The sequence below is a fragment of the Callithrix jacchus genome, chromosome 4 (assembly GCF_049354715.1).
Source record: "Callithrix jacchus isolate 240 chromosome 4, calJac240_pri, whole genome shotgun sequence".
Classification (NCBI taxonomy): Eukaryota; Metazoa; Chordata; class Mammalia; order Primates; family Cebidae; genus Callithrix; species Callithrix jacchus.
In genome coordinates this window covers 46,650,173-46,670,163 of record NC_133505.1, presented here as the reverse complement: position 1 = coordinate 46,670,163, position 19,991 = coordinate 46,650,173, and the positions used below count along the sequence as shown (strand labels likewise).

General features: G+C 39.6%; 1 protein-coding gene across 3 annotated transcripts in view; it reads left to right on the top strand.

The window, feature by feature from the left end:
• The window catches only part of BTBD9 (BTB domain containing 9), a 500,550-nt gene that overhangs the window by 343,920 nt on the left and 136,639 nt on the right, over positions 1–19,991 (top strand). For all 3 annotated transcript variants that reach the window (XM_054254942.2, XM_035297693.3, XM_008994362.5), the window contains exon 8: positions 5,752–5,941. In XM_054254942.2, the coding sequence (XP_054110917.1) occupies positions 5,752–5,941 (190 nt within the window). The remainder of the gene's footprint in view (positions 1–5,751; positions 5,942–19,991) is intronic.

Sequence of the window (19,991 nt, the reverse complement as noted above, 5' to 3'; positions counted from 1 at the left end):
ATTGCTGGGTCAAATGTTATTTCTGGTTCTAGATCCTTGAGAAATCTCCGCACTGTCTTCCACAATGGTTGAACTCATTTACACTCCCACCAACAGTGTAAAAGTGTTCCTATTTCTCTATATCCTTTTTAGCATCTGTTATTTCCTGACTTTTTAATGATCGCCATTCTAACTGGTGTGAGATGGTATCTCATTGAGATTTTGATTTGCATTTCTCTCTTTTTTTTGAGATGGAGTCTCACTCTGTTGCTCAGGCTGGAGAGCAGTGGTAGGATCTTGGCTCATTGTAATCTCTGCCTCCTGGGTTCAAGTGATTCTCCTGCCTCAGTCTCCCAAGTAGCTGGGACTACAGGCACCCACCAGCACGCCCAGCTAATTTTTGTATTTTTGGTAGAGATGAGATTTCACCCTGTTGACCAGGCTGGTCTTGAACTCCTGACCTTGTAATCCACTCGCCTTGGCCTCCCAAAGTGCTGGGATTACAGGCGTGAGCCACCGCACCTGGCCTTATTTGCATTTTTCTAATGACCAGTGATGATGAGCTTTTTTTCATGTTTGTTAGTGGCATAAATGTCTTCTTTTGAGAAGTGTCTGTTCATATCCTTTGCTTACTTTTTGATGGGGTTGTTTGTGTTTTCTTTTTTTTTGTAAATTTAAGTTCTTTGTAGATTTTGGATATTTAGCCCATTGTCAGATGGATAGATTGCAAAAATTTTCTCCCATTCTATAAGTCGCCTGTTCACTCTGATAATAGTTTGTTTTGCTGTGCAAAAGTTTTTTAGTTATATTAGATCCCATTTGTCAAATTTGGTTTTTGTTGTCATTGCTTTGATGTTTTAGTAATGAAGTCTTTGCCCATGCTTATGTCCTGAGTGGTATTGCCTATGTTTTCTTCTAGGGTTTTATGGTTTTAGGTCTTATGTTTGAGTCTTTAATCCATCTTCAGTGAATTTTTGTATAAGGTGTAAGGTCCGTTTTCTGCATATGGCTAGCCAGTTTTCCCAACACCATTTGTTAAATAAGGGATCCTTTTCCCATTGCTTTTGTCAGGTTTGTCAAAGATCAGATGATTATAGATGTGTAGTGTTATTTCTGAGGCCTCTGTTCTGTTCCATTGGTTTATATATCTGTTTTGGTACCAATACCATGCTGTTTTGGTTATTGTAGCCTTGTACTATAGTTTGAAGTTAGGTAGTGTGATGCCTCCTGCTTTGCTCTTTTTGCTTAGGATTGTCTTGGCTATATGGGCTCTTTTTTGGTTCCATATGAAATTTAAAGTAGTTTTTTTCTAATTCTATGAAGAAAGTCAATGGTAGCTTGATGGGGATAGGATTAAATCCATAAATTACTTTGGGCAGTATGGCCATTTTTAAGATATTAATACCATCTATCCATGAGCATGGAATGTTATTTCCTTAAGCAGTGGAGAAATTCACTCAAAACTGTATGACTGCATGGAAATTGAACAATCTTCTCCTGAATGACTACCAGGTAAATAATGAAATTAAGGCAGAAATAAAGAAGTTATTTGAAACCAATGAGAAGAAAGACACAACATACCAGAATCTCTGGGACATGGCTAACAGAGTGTTTAGTGGGAAATTTATAGCACTAAATGCCCATGGGAGAAAATGGGAAAGATCTAAAATTGACACCCTAACATCACAATTAAAAGAACTAGAGAAGCAAGAGCAGACAAATTCAAAAGCTAGCAGAAGACAAAAAATAACTAAGATCAGAGCAGAACTGAAGGAGATAGAGAAACAAAAAACCCTTCAAAAAAATCAAGGAATCCAGGAGCTGGTTTTTTGAAAAGATTAGCAAAATAGATAGACCACTAGCCAGAATAATAAAGAAGAAAAGAGAGAAGAATAAAATAGACACAACAAAAAATGATAAAGGGGGTATCACCACTGATCTCACAGAAATACAAACTACCCATCAGAGAACACTATAAACACCTCTATGCTAATAAGCTAGAAAACTAGAAGAAATGAATGAATTCCTGGACACATACACACTCCCAAGACTAAAGCAGGAAGAAGTCGAATCCCTGAATAGACCAATAACAAGTTCTGAAATTGAGGCAGCCTACCAGTCAAAAAATGCCCAGGACTAGACGGATTCACAGCCAAATTCTACCAGAGGCACAAAGAGGAGCTGCTACCATTCCTTCCTAAGCTTCCAAACAACAGAAAAAGAGGGACTCCTTACTTTATGAGGCCAACATCATTCTGATACCAAAACCTGGCAGAAACACAACAAAAAAAGAAAATTTCAGGCCAATATCCCTCATGAACATCAATGCGCAAATCCTCAATAAAGTACTGGCAAACCAAATCCAGCAGCACATGAAAAAGCTTATCTACCACAATCAAGTCGGCTTCATCCCTAGGATTCAGGGCTGGTTCAACATACACAAATCAATAAATGTAATCCATCATGAAAACAGAAGCAATGACAAAAACCATGTGATTATCTCAATAGATGCAGAAAAGGCCTTCAATAAAATTCAGTACCTCTTCATGCTAAAAACTCTGAATAAACTAGGTATTGATGGAATGTATCTCAAAATAATAAGAGCCTTTTATAACAAACCCACAGCCGATATCATACTGAATGGGCAAAAGCTAGAAGCATTACCTTTGAAAACAGGTATAAGACAAGGATGGCATCTCTCACCACTCCTGTTTAAAATAGTATTGGAAGTTCTGGCCAGGGCAATCAGGCAAGAAAAAGAAATAAAGCATATTCAGATAAGAAGAGAGGAAGTCAGATTGTCTCTGTTTGCAGATGACATGATTATATATTTAGAAAACCCCATCATCTCAGCCCCAAATCTCCTTTAGCTGATAAGCAACTTCAGCAAAGTCTTAGGATATAAAATCAATGTCCAAAAATCACAAGCATTCCTATACAGCAATAATAGACAGAAAGCTAAATCATGAGTGAACTCCCATTCACAATTGCTACAAAGAATAAAATACGTAGGAATACAACTTACAAGGGATGTTCTGAAGGACCTCTTCAAGGAGAGAATATAAAGCTTTACAACCACTTTGGTGAAAAATTTGGCAATATCTAGGGAAGTTGAAGTTAATTCATAGCCATGAATGTAATTCCACTTCCACATACATAGAAATCTTAAGTATTCCTTTAAGAAACTCTTACTTGGGAATACAAGAAGACACTTTTGTTTGTAATGGCAAAGAAAACAATGGTAGTAATCTAAATGTCCCTCAGCAAGAGAATAGATATATAAATTTTGGAATATTAATACATTGAAATGTTTTATATACTTGAAACAGATGACCAGATATACTGTATGTTAAATGTTTTTTCATCCTTGCTTAATGTTTACGGTAGGCATTAAATGTTGTACACCAAATACTCCCTATTTCTTTCTCCCTGGTGCTTTTCCCAGGCACATAGCAGGTTTGTGCTTTCTAGTCCCCTCTGAAGTTAGGTAAGGCCATGTGACCTGTCTTAGACAATGAAATTTGTGCAAAGTGACGTGTTACTTTTGGGGAAGAGTTTTAGGAGCCAGTGCCCAGCTTACTCTCTTCCCACTGCTGCTGTGATTGGGGAAGCACATGTCACTATGAAGCCTCTGTCACTGGGATCCCTGAGTGATACAATGAGCAGAACCTCCTGGCTGATTGTATTGAATAAATGTGTTCTATGTGAAGCCACTGAGACAGTAGGGGCTTGTCAGTTGCTGCAGTATAACCTGTCTACACAGTGTTATCCCTCAGCTCAATTTACTGTACATCTTGTGCCATTTCCTTTCATTCTCTCTTCCAAATCAAAGAATACTGCCCTTTTTCCAGGAGACAGCAGTACCATAGCTTACCTTCTAAATTTAGTCCACTTCTTTTTCTTTCCAAAGTCACAGGGAGTTTCTCTCTGAGCTCCTTCTCTGCCAGGAAACTGTCCTTACAGGTAATTTCACCACTGTTTTTGCTTGTTGCTTTGGAGTTAAGCTTTATAATCAAGGAATTTATCACCAGAAAAATAAATCCTCTCTCTCTCACTTCTCTCCCTTCCTTTCTTCTCTGTGGGTGGCTTTACTCAGCTACAGAGAGCAAAGCAATTAGTGAAGGCATATGAGATGAGGGCTTAAGTACAAGCATATCCAACTTTGGAAAATAAATGAGTTGTGTAGAAGATGTATGTAGAATTATGTTTTCTTTTCCAGTCTACTTTTAAATTATCTGAAGTAAGTTACAAACCTTGAATATAAGTAGGTTTTGGTTAAATAACTTAAGTGTCTGGAGAAAATTATAGGTTTTTGTTTTAAATGTGCAGAAAAGGTCCCAGGGGACTTAAAAGGCCCTTACCTTTTATTCCCTTCTCAGTGTTTAAAGAATTTACATCATATTGAGCATCCATCATTTTGTGGAAGTTCTTGACTTTTATAAATGAGCAGGTTGATGTAGATTTGAATTACAGAAAGAGAGACTCAAAATCAGAACAGCTGGGTTTTTAAGATGCAGCAGTTCACGAACAATGGGAAGAGCATATATATTGCAATGCACAGAATAGTAGACAAACAAAAAGAAATCAATCATGGCTGAGAGCAACTGTATATTCTGAAATGAGTTTGGTGCCACGTCCTGGATCACTTTCCTATTATGTGAGTTTCAGAATTCTGAATTAAACATGTTTCTTTAAGGAGACTTTCAGAAGAATAGATTAAATATCTGTATTAGACATAAAATTATTTTTTGTTTGTTTGTTTTTAAGAGCGGGTTTTACTGTGTTTCCAAGGCTGGAGTGCAGTGGTGTGATCTTGGCTCACTGCAACCATTGCCTCCCAGGTACAAGCAATCCTCCCACTTCAGTAGGCCGAGTCGCTGGGACCACAGATGTGTGCTACGACGCCTGGCTAATTTTCTATATTTTTGGTAGAGATGGGGTTTCACCACATTGTCCCAGCTGGTCTTGAACTCCTGAACTTAAGCAGTCTCCTCTCCTCAGCCTCCTAAAGTGTTGGGTTTACAGGCGTGAGCCACTACACCTGACCCAGTTAATATTTAGACCTTTTGGTTGGGGTGGGGGGGCTTCCAAAATTTCACCTTCCCTCTTCCCAAGCTATTTTATTGTTCTGTATTAATTTCCTAGATTCCCTTTTCAGTTTTACATTTATGTGTATAGCTCTAAACAAAGTACGTTTCATTGTGACTTTGTTGAAAACTTTGTATAAATGAAAATATACCCTGTATTTTTCTACACCTTTCTTTTCCTTTTCCCTTTTCTTCTCCCCTCCCCCGCCTTTTTTGAAGCAGAGTCTTGCTCTGTCACCCAGGCTAGAGTGCAGTGATGTGATCTTGGCCCACTGCAACCTTTGCCTCCTGGGTTCAGGCGATTCTCCTGCCTCAGCCTTCCAAGTAGCTGGGACTACAGGCTTATGCTGCCATGCCTGGCTAATTTTTTGTATTTTTATAGAGATGGATTTTGACCACGGTGGCCAGGCTGGTCTCAAACTCCTGACCTCAAGTGATCTGCCCATCTCAGCCTCCCAAAGTGCTGGGATTACAAATGTGAGCCACCGTGCCCAGTGGGTTTAACATTTTTTTTAAAGCTATTTGCCATGGAAAATGTATTCATATCTGAAGATAATCAAAATGTTCTAATTTTTCTTTTACCATTGATTTGAGATAGCAGTTAATTAATTTTGTTCTGAGCATACCATCAAGATATATTTGGCTTCCCTTATCCTGATGCCAAATCTTGTTTTTGGATTCACAGTTCCCATGGAGAACATTGCAACAATTGCTGATTGTGCCAGCGTGATTGAAGGAGTCAGTCGGAGCCGAAATGCCTTGCTGAATGGGGACACTAAGAATTATGATTGGGATTCTGGCTACACATGTCACCAGCTAGGAAGTGGTGCGATTGTGGTTCAGCTGGCACAGCCATACATGATTGGGTCAATACGGTAAGAAGATTACTCCTCATTCATTCGTTTTAAAATGGAAGATACACATACAGGTTGTATTTTGATAAAATGAAAATCTTAATAACTGTCAGCCAATTTTGTCATTGTGGAAACATCATGGAGTGTCCTTTCACAAACCTAGATGGTTTCAGTGAAGAAACACTACTGTTCTTTGCTCTAAATATCAAGAAAGGAGTGGGAGCCAAAGGAAGGGACAACAATGAGATATAGGGTGCTTGTTTGGATTTTCTGCTGGGGCAGTACACGGAAGTTAGACTCATGGAGGAACTAGACAGGAGGCTTCTCGCTGGGTGGCTTATGTCCTTCTCAAGGGTCAGTATGTATTGGTTAGAGACTTATAGGATAATGTCAAGATAGATTATATGGAATGAAAAATCATTTTCAACTTTAATAAATTGCATATGAACCAAACAGGTCTGAAGTTGAGATCTGGTTCTGAACCATCTTAGTGATCTTGGTGTCTGGGCTTTTCGTCGTTCCTTTTGTTTTGTTTTAAGAAGGGAGCTAACCTTGCATGATTTATAGGATTATATAATTTTTAAATGTGAGGCTGGTGATATCCCTCAGAGGATATACAGTCATACATTGCTTAATGGCAGAGATACAATGTAAGAAATGCACTGTCAGCCAATTTTGTCATTGTGGAAACATCATAGAGTGTCCTTTCACAAACCTAGATGGTATAGCCTACTACACACCTAGGCTAGATGGCATATCCTATTGCTACTAGGCTACAAACCTGTATAGCCTGTTACTGTACTGAAGATTGAATTATAACACAGTGGTAAGTATTTATGTATCTGAACATGTGTAAACATAGAAAAGGTACAATAAAAATGTATAAAAGATATATGTGTATATATATATATGTTTCTTACTTTTTTTGGCAGGGAGGGGGAAACAGAGTCTCACTCTTGTCACCCAGGCTGGCGTGCAACCTCTGCCTCCCAAGTTCAAGCGATTCTCCTGCCTCAGCTTCCCGAGTAGCTGGGATTATAGGTACCTGCCACCACGCTTGGCTACTTTTTGTATTTTTAATAGAGACGAGATTTCACCGTATTGGCCAGGCTGCTCTCGAACTCCTGACCTCAAGTGATCTGCCTGCCTCGGCCTCCCAAAGTGCTGGATTACAAGCATGAGCCACAGCACCTGGCCAGCAACACTCTATTTTTTTAATGAAGTAATAGCGCTACAACATTGTGATGTCATTAGGCAACTGGAATTTTTCAGCTCTATTATCTCTTGTGAGATGATCGTAGATGCAGTTCGTCCTTGACTGAAACATCATTATGTAGTGCGTGCCTGTACTTTCAGTTCAAGAGAGCCATCTGGGTCTTAAGTAGGCTGCTTTTTCTTTTCTCTTCTTCTTTTTTTTTTTTAAATTCTAAGAAGGTATCTGAAGGGCTAATGAAAAAATGTAATGTGTATATGTATAGGTATATGTATACCTTAGCCCACCTGAAGTAGTGGTGTTGGCAAGGCATAACTGCCTTTCCCCCCGCCCCCGTAATGTTTCACCACATTTGTTTGTCGTTTCCTGTTCTCATTTTAGAGTTAGTAAGTATACAGAAAGAAACAGCACAAAAAATAAGGTAGTAATATTCTAATAAGCAAAGGTTTATTGATGTTTAGGCTAATACCCGCAGAGGTTAATGCTGCTTGCTGGTTTCCCAGGGCACCCTAAGTAGTTGATGCTGGGTTTCTTGGAGAATTCAGACTGTGAGTTTTTCATTTAAATCGTCAGCCCTTTTTTACAAAGGGTCACACTACAAGCTAAGTACCATAGACAACCAATCACAGATAGAGAAGCCTTGAGTTCAGACCACAGGCCAGACCAACTTACTTTGTGCTTAGGAAGGGGAAGAGACAGGCCACATCCAGCTACCGGTACAAATCAACTTCCATCAAATAGCAAACAACACCCCACCTTCCTTTCTCTTATTTGTATGCATTAACTAAAGTACTCGTAAATTATCTATTTAATAAGCTGTTCAAGAATTTTTGTTAAGGAGGATGTGAAACTTATTTCTGTGTTTTCCATTACAATCTATCCCTCTTTACTTTAAAAATCTGGAAAACAGTTGTCTGTCTTTTGTCTACTGGCACTCCTGATAGCCTCCCCAATTTCTTGAAGATTACCAATCGTGGCTCTGAGATTACATCTGCAATTTCTTTCAGCAGGCTTGGGGTGTAACTCATCTGAGTCAGGAGACTCAAAATCATTTAAATTGACTAGATACTCTCTTTCACTTCACCTATTTGGGACTTCAATTTTCTCTTTATTATGTTTGTTCTGACATTTCTAATTTGAAGACCAGTCTCCTTGCCAGTGAAAATTGAAATAAACAGGAAGCTTAGTAGCTCTGCCCAGTCTCTTTTAATGTTCTCTGTATTCCATTTGCTTACCCGTTACCCCACACCTCCCTCCCCACCACCGCCGCCATCTAACAGTGCTCTATGCACATCTCAAACCACGATGTCTAAAATGGAATTCCATTATTCTTCCCTCCCTGTTCAAGTCACATCATGTCATGATTCCCCATCTCATTCAGTGGCACCATCCATTTGTCCATTACTGGAGCCAAAAACATGGGAATCTCCCTGATTTCCTACCTCTCCTTCACTTTCCTCTGTCATCCAGTCAGCCATAAAGTTCTGTCAATATGGCCTAAACATCTCACAAATTCTTTTCCTCTTCTCTGTCCGACTGTGCATAGTTGCAGAGTAGTTGTTTCAGTTTTCTACCTGATCTTCCAGACCTCCACTGGGCCCCCCACTTCCCCACCCACAACCATCCCTCCCACACATCTGATATGACCACACCCTCCTCTCAAAGGATTCATGATTAATACTTGCCTTCTGGAGAAAGTTCAGACTAAGGCATTTAGGAACTATTTGACCTACCTCTGTCTATACAGCCTTATGTCCTGCGTCAGCACCCCTCCCCACCCTACCCAACCCTGTGCTACTCTGGACTCTGTCACAGCCTATCCAGCTATTGAGAGCATCTTACCCTCCTGCCTTTAATTCTTTGACCATGCTGATATCATTGTTTGCATCTCTCACTACCTTCTCATTACCTCCCTTTCTACCTGGCTCTTTTTTTTTAATTCCCCCTTTAAGGCTTCACTCCTTTGGGAGTGCTTCTCTAACCGTCCGTTATCTCCTGGCCTTATTGATAGATCCCTCTTCAATAATCCCATATATTTTGTATACAATTTCTATCAAAGCATTTGTATTATAAATGTTCACTTGCTGCCTCCTCCCAGCCTTACTTGATATATAAAAATCTGTAGCAACTTGGAATAAGCTTCCTTTGAAAGATTCAATGTACTGATGAGGTAGTCTATCAAGAAAGAAAGGGAAACTGGGAGGAGAGTACAGTAGGAAGTCTAGAATTTTAAATCTAATGTGAACTGCATGAGGTTGTTATCAGAGTGACAACTCAGAGCGATAAACAGCCTCTTCACATGGCAAGGCCACCTTGGCCTCTAGCTCTACCCAGAGAATCCGAGACGTCGAATCTGACTCGAGAAAAGGCTGTCACTAGGACTTAATGCAAGAGAGAACAGTGTCCGTTTTGGTTTTCCTTAAATGTGGAATGAAAGTGGTTCTCCCAAACAATCTTTCTTTTCCTGCTTCAGAGTAGGGATGAGCATGAATACACCAAAGGCAGAATTGTGTATCTCAGCACAGTATGAAGCCTCCAGCCTCCTTAAGCCTGCTTTTTGTTTTTTTTCCAGTGGAAAAAAAATCCATGCAATTGAAGCTCTGTATAACTGGCTGAGCCTTCAAAGAGACACGTCTCTGTGAAACTAACATTATGTTGTCAGGAACTGCATTTGCCTCTTCTGTGACATTATTAAGAGGAAAGGGAAAGAGATTTCTTAGCTACCAATGCTTGTGGACAATGCTGGAGATCTTGGCAGACTTCAGTTAGCGACAGTTGATGTGGCCAGATAGACATTTATTGACTGGAAACTAGATGAGGGGCACCCCTTCATAGGGATGGGTAATTGACCACTGACAGGTTGATTAGTCAGTGACATTTGACCCACAGCTTCTATTGCTTGTGATGGCTGACTTGCTTTCCTAGGCATTGTATCTGAAAAAAACCAGTGATTCTGAATCAACACCAGAGGGAGAGTATTAGACAGCCCAGTGACTTTATAGTTTCCCCATCTAGGAGGAAGCAGATCTAGAAATCCTGGAAACCCTCTCTTACCCTGGCTGAGGTAGGGCCCAATAAATGGTATATTGGCGTTAAGTATTCAAGTTCCTTTATGTTTGGTGACTACAAAGGCAAAAGTCTCAAACACGATGGTGCAATCATGGCTCATTGTAGCCTTGACCTCCTGGGCTCAAGCAATCCTCTCACTTCAGCTCCCTGAGCAGCTGGGACTACAGGCATGCACCACCACACCTGCCTAGTTTTTAGAATTTTTTTGTGGGGACAGGGTCTTGCTTTGTTGCTTAGGCTGGTCTCAAACTCCTGGGCTCAAGTGATCCTACTGACTCAACCTCCCGAAGTGCTGGGATTACAGGCGTGTGCCCCTGCACCTGGCCAGACATGAATTATCTTGGTCACTGCATTTGCTGTTGCTAAGCGAAGGACATAATTGCCTTGTGACTAAGGATTAATTTTGTTTGGCTGATTTCATCTACAGAAGCCATTTCTTCCTTTTCTGAGAGTTTCCTCTGTAGCTGGGTAGGCAATAGAGCCTTCTTTCTTGACAGAAAATGCTTGGGTCTAACCAAGCATGGTCAGTGGCAGTCTAATCCTCTTAGGGAGTAAGATACCAATATCCTGCGTGTGTGTGTGTGTGTGTGTGTGTGTGTGTGTATGGTGTATATCTCTAGTAGCATACTAGAGAGGGTGGACTCAAAACATGATCTCTGACCCTCTCTCTATACCCGCATTTTCTTTCATTCATTCAACAAAATTTACTAAGCCTTTTTCTGTGTGCTAGGCACTATTGTAGGCATCGGGGATAGGGCATTGAATAAACAAAATAAACATTGGTGCTCTCACGGAACTGACATTCTAGTGGGGTTGAGGGGAGTGATAAATGCTATTTGTAAGATGGCTGATATTTAGAAATGTTATGGGGAAGTCAGGAGGAAAAACCAGGCAGGAGACGCAGTGCAGTTTTAGATTGGGTGGTCAGGAAGGCCTTACTAAGAAGGGTGAAGTGTAAGCACACCCCAAAGGATGGGGAGAGTAAGCCCTCTGAGGATGCGTATCACAGGCAGTGCCAAGCCCTGGAGTGGAGATTGCCTGGCAGGCGATAGGAGCAGCTAGGAGGCCAGTGTGGCTGAAGCAGAAAGAGGGAGGGGAGAGTATGGTCAGCTGGGAGAGAGCTTTGAGAGGTGACAGCCTGAGATGTTTCCGTGCCACCCACCAACTACCACCCCCGTTCCAGTGTTTCTTCAGCACCATCAGAACAGAGGAGGGGCAAGGATGGGGAGGCCCTCATGCCTTTAGAAGCCACTGTCTCTGCTCCTGACCTTCCTTGATCTAGGCCCCTCCTAGGAAAGAAACATCAGGAGGCGTCTAACTTTTACCATTTAACAGGAAGCTCTCTTGTCCCTTGCATTTATTTCTCATTCCCAAGGTAGCATAACTGGGAAATAAAGGAGTTTGTCCTTAGTGTTGCTAGGTTTACAAGCGCAGCAAAAGTTACTCATTTTATTTTCAAGAAAAGAGAGAGAAATTACCTGAAATGTGCCTTAAAAGTGGATAATTGAGTAGTAATTATATCATCTTCATGCCATTTTAAAAACATTAAAATTTAAATAACAGGAAATCTTCAGAGGCTTGACCACATAAAAAGACCAAAGTAGAGTCATAATAACTAACCAAATCCACCTAATGTCTTAGTTTATAGTTCTTTTATCACCTTAGTTTAAGACTTATTATCTTTCTACTTGCTAATTGTGATATCCTTTTTAGTGTTTTCAGGCTAGTATAAGAAATCAAATATGCTATGCATTAAGTATATCTATCATCCAGTCTTTCCCAGCTAATAAATGACAGCACTTTGTTGAAACTCTAATTATAAGAGAATCAATTAAATTAACCATTTTTACATTGGCTTGAACAATGGTATTGCAATTTGTACGTGCAGTAGTGTAAGTAAAATACCCCAAATCGTTTAAATAACAAAACTAATAGTAAGTAGGCTGTCAAAAGATGGGACTGAGTAGATAGATGCAGTTAAATAAACCCATTGTCTCTCTGGGTGTTAGGAGTATTAAAAAGTTAATGACACAAAACTATTTTGAGTTCCTCAGTTGGAAAATGTCATATAAATGCAATATGTTAGGACAAAAATATCTAGCCTAAAGTAGGTCCTTGATGGGTATTCATAAGCTTTTTAGTCTGTGGGATGAAGCTTTTTTTGTTTTGCAGAAGGAAAAAATACAGTTCCACCACTTTAAAAAGTTAATCTGACACGGAATGTCTGAACCACAAATCAGTTTATGACTTGTAGTTATTAAGTAGATAAAAAGAAGTAATAGCAAGTTGATCCTAAAAAAAAAAAAGAATTACATATGCCACTGTGGTCCTTATTCATCTGGTATATTTTTCTTTCTCTGTGAACTGTCAAGCCCATGGCAAGTTCAATTGTCCTTTCACTATTGTGTGGCTACAACCAACTCTAGATTGTCTATTCAGTTTGTAAATTACCATGACCTCCTTTAGACTGCTATTTTTTCTTCTTCCTGCTGTTTACCACCCTGCCTAGCTGTTGCTCATCCACTTCCCTTCAGAAGCATAAGTTCAGAAAAGAAAAAGGAGAGGAATTGCAAAAAATTCTCTTTTTTTTCTACTTAATAGCCAAATGAAGGCTTAGTCGATAAGGGTGGGTAGAGGAATTGAAGCTAATGACTCAAATAATGTTTTGTAATTATTTGAGTATTTTCTACATCTGGGCTGCCCTCAATGTCTAGTAGGACCACAGATAATCTCAAATTGAAGATAGTGTTTTTTAACATTGTGATGGGCTTGAGTCTTTGCAGCAGTTTCCAAATGCCTAGTATGGTTCTCTGTGCTGTGAGTACTCAATAAACATTCATTGACTGAACTGACAACATAGATGCTAGTGCAACTAAAGGGAGTTCTATCTATCAACTAAATTGGACATCATATTTGCTCAGTGTGTCTCATCTAAGTGTATGTGAGGAAACTGCTAAAGATCTGGCATCTCCAGCAAATGACTGAGATTGAGCTCTGGAGTTAGGCACTGACATTAGCACAGGTGAGAAGGTAAGAATGCTTGCCTCACTTGTTCCATGCCGCTTCTGTTTCATTCTGTCTGAGTGCTGCACAGGCAAGCAGTACATCTGTTTACATTAAGACAGCCTTCGTTGCAACCTAGAGAGCTAGAAATTTCCTTTTTATAGTCTGAAGAATACAACCAGCATCTAAATAAATGACTCTTCTGTCTTGGATTACGATTGCCTATAATTCTAGTCACAATTGGAAAGATATTTTACAAAATTTGCTTCATATCAGTCATGCTGAGTGTCATCTGTCACAGCCCTGAACCAAGGAATTCTTCCTTGTCTCACTGATCTGTGATTTATTACTAGGTGCTGTTTCTCTCTGAGCCTATCTGCATCACACTAAAGTCTTCTTTTGTCACCCTCAGACGGCAGAGCTCTGGTTCCCAGAAAAATCATAGAGTAAATAATTATGTCTGTGGTTCCCAGTACGTGCTGAAGTCTGAACTGTGTGAATGCTTAGAGGGCCAGAAACCCTGGATCCTGGAAACAGATAGCAGGATAGTTTGGGGGCATGGTAAATAGGCCTCAGCCAGTTTCATCCTAGAGGTATTTCAAGACCAGAAAGTATTGCTATGGCAACTAAGTTGTATGTTAAAAATATAGGAGGGACGCTAGAATTCAGATGTTCTTTGGAAAAGCAGGAAAGGTTAAATGCCAAAAATATATAATGTTTGTGTGTTCATGTGTGTGATTTACCTCACATGCCAACCATTTACCTCTCTTGAGTAATTGGAGAACTTGGCAAGTAGTCATCATAACATATATCTGGATATATGAAAAAAATAATCCTTTTAGCTTTCTAAGATTTTAACCCATCAAGAAGACATTTCTTACACAGGATTTCAGCCCCATCTGACCCAGTATTTCATGCACACATGCGTGTTTAGAAATTATCTAGAATTGTTAAGAACTGTTTAAAGCAAATACTTAGTGATTTCAGCAATCATTTCAAAAACCAGAATCATTCACCTTGGAAAACGAAATGAGTGGAAAGCATCAGCCTCCTGCTTCTGTGGCAGATGTTTTACATGCTGCTGCCCCAGGATAGGCCACACGGGGTCACAGAAATGCAGCTGTTCTCATGAGGGCTAACAGAAGCATAGGACTTTGAGCAAAGTGAAATTTCTACACATTTAATACATCAAATTGCTTTAATATAGCTTTTGAGTATTAAACGAATAAAGCTATTCTGAAAAAACTGATGAAGGATCACAGTCATTTAAGGTTAATTCTTGAATTAATTCAAAGCAGTAATCTACCTTTGAAAATCTTCATATTCTTTCCCCAAGTATCCTTAAATCGGAGACTCTTTTCCCAGGAGCCCAATTTTGTCACTTTGTTCGGATACTTTTGGTACATCTCTTGATAGCTACCTGATGTCAGTGTATCTCTCTCTTTTTAAAAAGCTTAGCCCTTTGTACATTGGTAACCACAGAGGCACTTAACCAAAACATTCTTGTATATCTGCTTAAGAACAAGCAGAAGCACTGAGGCCAAGAAAAACTCTTCTACGTCCTCTTCTTGCTCCTCCCCTCTGTCCACCTCCGTTTCTGCATTCTTCTCCTAGGAAAGATGATTATGATGACCGGCTGCTTGATGTCCATCAAAGACTCCCTTCAGCAACTTTCCTGGACACTCAGGGGCTTAGCTCTAGCTGAGGAATCATTTTTTGCCTGCTGCATTGCCTCTTTCAGCAGTGTATCAGGTTCAGCATAAGGGGGATTGGTTACATAGACAAATGCAGAGTGTGCTTTTACTTCTCCCTGGATTTTCTTTCCTTGCTGTCCTTAAGACTTAATGGTCAGGATCCTCTTTCTTCCTTTTACCTTATTACGTGTGAAACCAAGTCCCTCAATGATGATGACATTACCTGCCTTGCCACATTATTCTTTTACTGTAACCAAACACCAGCCAGGATTGTTTAGACCTTCTGTACAGTTTAACGTTTAGAAATGGCTGATGGTTCTTTTAGTTACCATGTCTTACAGTGGTTCTGGAGCTTTAGCTGCTCTTACTGTCTTCATTTACAAGATGAAGAAATCAAAGTATAGTTTGAGTTTCATCCCTTTCTCTCCATCAGAAGTAGGACGACACAACCCCTGCTAAAACTCCAGCTCCGAAGATTCTAATTTGTTGCATGATCTTGCAGAATCTCCTGTAGCCTTAAAAAGAAAATGAGAGGAGCCGTCACATCTGATGGTTCAGCCTACCCTTGTTTTCTATGGCCATAAATTATGAAAACTGCCATTTTATGTTGCAACTCAGACTTTACATTTGTTGAACCTAGTGGTCATTTGCTCCAAAGGAGCTTGCATTTGGCTGCAAATAACACTCTCGGTGAGAAAGACTTTTTTTTTGTTTTGTTTGTTTTTTTTAGTGTCACATAACAAAAAGTCCACAGGGCCATGGCTGCCCATGCTGGTTCTGCGATTCAGTGATCTCTGCAATTTTCTTGGTCTTTTCCATGTGTATTTTTGCCCCCAGAGAAACAAGACAGGAACTACAGCTTTAGCTACCATGTCTGTGTTTAGACAGGAAGAAGGAGAAGAACAAAGGAATACAAGGATAAAAGCCTACCATCCAAGTTTTTTTGTTTTTATTAGGAAAATCCAAAGCTTCATTTGAAGCACTACCCAGCCAACTTTCACTTAGAATTATTAGGTAGAACTACGTCATACGGTCAGCCCTATAAGGTTGGCTAAGAAACTGAGGGTCATGGTAAGGGGGTTGACTTAGCTAGCCAACAGCTCTGCCGCAAAACATTACCTCCTGCTTGACATTTCACATGTGCTTTGGAAGTTTAACAGGTCTCCATATTTCATGTATTTTTGTTTATTTTTAAAAACTGCTTTATTGAAATATAATTCACATGTCCTATAATTCACCCATTTAAAGTATATAATTCAGTGGGGGCTTTTTCCCATTTATTTTTAAAAGCTTCCCTTAGAATTCACAGCTTCTGGATATATCTTAAACAGTACTATAATATATTTTCTGTTATTCTCAGCTTCAAAAAGTTCTGTAGCTGGTCCGGTGTGGTGGCTCATACCTGTAATCCCAGCACTTTGGAAGGTTGAGGCAGGAAGATCACCTGAGGTTAGGAGTTCGAGACCAGCCTGGCCAACATGGCTGTCTCTAGTAAAAATACAAAAATCAGCCAGTTGTGGTGGCAGGCACCTTTAATGTCAGCTACTCAGGAGGCCGAGGCAGGAGAATCGCTTGAGCACAGGAGGTAGAGGTTGCAGTGACCCGAGATTGCACCACTGCACTCCAGAATATAAATAAAAGCCTATGTCTGCTTATTGCACAATTCCAACCCAAAGTAAGAGGCATTATTAACTATATATGTTTGATTTCATATTCATGACACTTACTTCTTGGCAAAAACTTACTGGCTTTCTGTAACTGGAGACCAGTTTGCTTTGCTAGCATAGTGATAATTCATGCCACAATGAAATTTGGGAGTCGGGGTGAGATCACCAGTAACTCCTGATTGATCAAAATCAGAATAAATTTTATTTGGTTTGGTTTTACTATAGTTAAATATAGTTTATCATATCCAAACTCTTATCTAAATTGTCAGTTAAAATGGAGTCTGTTAACCAGATATATTTGGCCAACCAAAGCAAAGTTGACTATTCTTGTATACATACAAAATTCTAAAATCAGAAATTTCACTGCATGTCTATATTATTTTGTAGTGACAGATGAATTATATCAAAAGTACCACTAGAAATAGTATTTTCGGTCTTTAAGATCTGGAGTTGAAAAAGTTAAGTCTATCTTCCTGGGAATGAAATGACAGATTTTTTGTTTTTAAAGACCTCTTACTTTCAAAGATCCAGGCAATGACTGTCATACTATCTCCAGTCTTTTCCTCTTCTAACTTCTTGGTTAGTGTGGTTAGTTTTTTGGTAGGATTATAATGAGTATTTCTGACTTTGGAGACATTTGAAACAAGAAGTACAGTCCGTGGGAGGGTAATTATAGCAATAGGACAATTTTGAATCTTGGGAGAAGAAGTACAGATAACCTCTGCTTTTCCTTCTGCCATTTCTTTGTGCCTTCCCCTATACCCATCTTCATGCCTTCCTAAAATTATGGTCAAGAAGATGCTGATCAGATTAGTCTGTTTGCAGCACTCAGATTAGGCTCAGAATAGTTCAGTGGAATCACTTGTGTCTTTGGTCTCCCACTGGACCCTAAGTGGCATGAGCCAGGATCACTACAACCTAGAAGGAGGCCCTGCCTTCCTGCTTTGTACCTCCCTCTCCTCCATCTCTCCTGACTGGTCTCTGTTTTGTTCTTTACAACAAAGTGGTAAGCTGATCCATCCTTTTCTCTCCTTGGATACTCTTACTTTCTCTTTCCTAGGGCAGTAAGGTTAAGAACCTTTAATGAAACCAATTTCTAACAGGGTTTATCTATTTCTAACTCCGCTCAGGGGCAGCTCAGTGCTAGGCAGTGGGGGGCAATGGTCTCCTCATATTTACTCTGATTCTCTGTTATGGTTTTTCCCTTTTATCTGTGGTTTTGCTTTCTGTGGTTTTAGTTACCTGCAGTCAGCTGTGGTGCCCAATATTAAATGGAAAATTCCAGAAATAAACAATTCAGATGTTTTAAATTGCATGTCATTATCTCTACTTTTGAATTGCATGACTGTGTGATGAGATTTCCACTGACCTGCTCCATCCTGCCTGGAACTTGAATCATCCCCTTGTCCGCCATGTCCAGCTGGACAGTAGTCCAGCATATCCAGCCAGTAGTCACTTACAGCTATCTGGCTGGGACAGCTATCTCAGTTATCAGATCAAAAATACATAGTATACAGTATATAGGGTTGTATACTATCTGTGGATTCAGGCATCCACCGAGGGTCTTGGAATGTACCCCACATGGTTAAAAGGACATTACTGTATTAGAAAGTGTATTGGGTTGATTTTTTTCCTAACATTGTAGTGGTAAGTACCAAGAATAAGCTTTGGATGTTGACAAAGGGACAGAGAAGGCCTCCTGGCTTGCTTTAGTTGAAGCTGTTCAGGCATAACAAACTTGGGAATAGGGAGTGCTCCATATCCTTTGCATTAGGGTTTGGGGCCAAAAATTGTACTAGTGCTAACAATAAAGTATCGCTTTGCTTCTCATTTGCTGGAACTTTCCTTGGCTTATACTCACCTCAAGAACCTTGTGAGAAGGGTCGGTTGGGATCTAGAACATTAGCTCTAATTCCTTTAGATAATTATATACCATTTAATTGTCCTCTGAGGTCCAGTGCAAATCTCTTGTCATTTCTTTTCCTGATATCTGACCTTTCTGTATCCATCTCTTTTCTGAGGTTAAGAGATAATAAAGATCATATAAAATCAAGTACTGTTTTTATTAGAACGTTCATAGTAACCCTGTTGGAAGTAGATAAACCATTATCTGTGAGAATTGCTTGAGAATTGGTGGTAACCAGATAAATAACATTTTGTTGATAATAGGCCTATTAGCAAAATAGGAAAATGGCTTTGTCACAATTGTGTTCACTATAGTGCGATTTTAGCTGTATACGTTAGACTCAGAAACAAGCAGAAAATTCTTGGAGATTAGCTGCATCTATTTGGGAAGAACATGTTAAACAGAGTCATCCATTTGAAATTGGTTTCATTAAAGATTCTAAATGAGTAGTTCTGTTAAAGTGCCAAGTACTATAAGATTTTTATTGTTCTGTGGTCATAGACTGCCCTGGCCAGCTATCTTGTAAAATGCTTTTTATAATCACAGTAGACAGAGCTGGCAACAGGACAGATCTTACAAATCCATTTTCTCCTAGTGACCAACAAACAACTCAGCACTGTGTGCTTAATTGGTGTGTTTTAGTCTATAGCGTCATCTTCCGCTATAACTGATATATTATTATTTTACTACTCTCATATTAACTGCCTTATCAATGAGTATAAAACTTTGTTCTTTTGACATATTGTTTATTGACTTTAAATGTCTCTATAATTTCTTCACCCTGCCCTACTACTTCCATCCCCTCTAGTAGGGATCTAGAGCATAGTGCTCAGTGACTATCCTATTTGCACATCTTCAGTTAGAGAATGTAGCTCCTGGGTACTTTATCAGTTCAGGGAGTAAGGAGGGTTTGGGGATGGTTTTCATTTTTAATTGGAGCTGCTGCTGCTTTTTTTTTTTTTTGTCCCATTTTCTTTGTAGTTCTTATACTCTTAGGAGAAATACCAGAATTTTAGGGTGAAAGGCAAGCCAAGAATTGCCACTACAGTTCTCACAGTAACAAAAATGAGATTGTGACTACAGCACAATCTAAAAGCTCCATGTAGAATTTGCTGCATTAAAATCTATTGAAACAACAGAAGAAAGGGAATTTAGACATTTCTAGGCTAAGCTCAGCCTTAAACTGTATCTTTATTTCTTACCTTGGTGCTGTAGCCCTTTACTGCTCAAATAGAACAGCTTTAGTTTTCTGTCTGTGCCTGGGGTTGATAAACTTTTTCCACAAAGGGACAAGTAGTAGATATTTTAGGTTTTGTAGACCATACAGTCTCTGTGGTGCAACTGTTCAACTCTGCTGAGGGGCATGGCTGTGTTCCAATAAGACTTTATTTACAAAAATAGGCATCTATAGGCTATGGATTACCAATGCTTAATACATTCAGCTCCTTTCCTCACTAACATCTCTGGCCCATACAGGCAAAAATGAAGAGTTAGGGAAGTTCATTTGTGCCTCATGGTT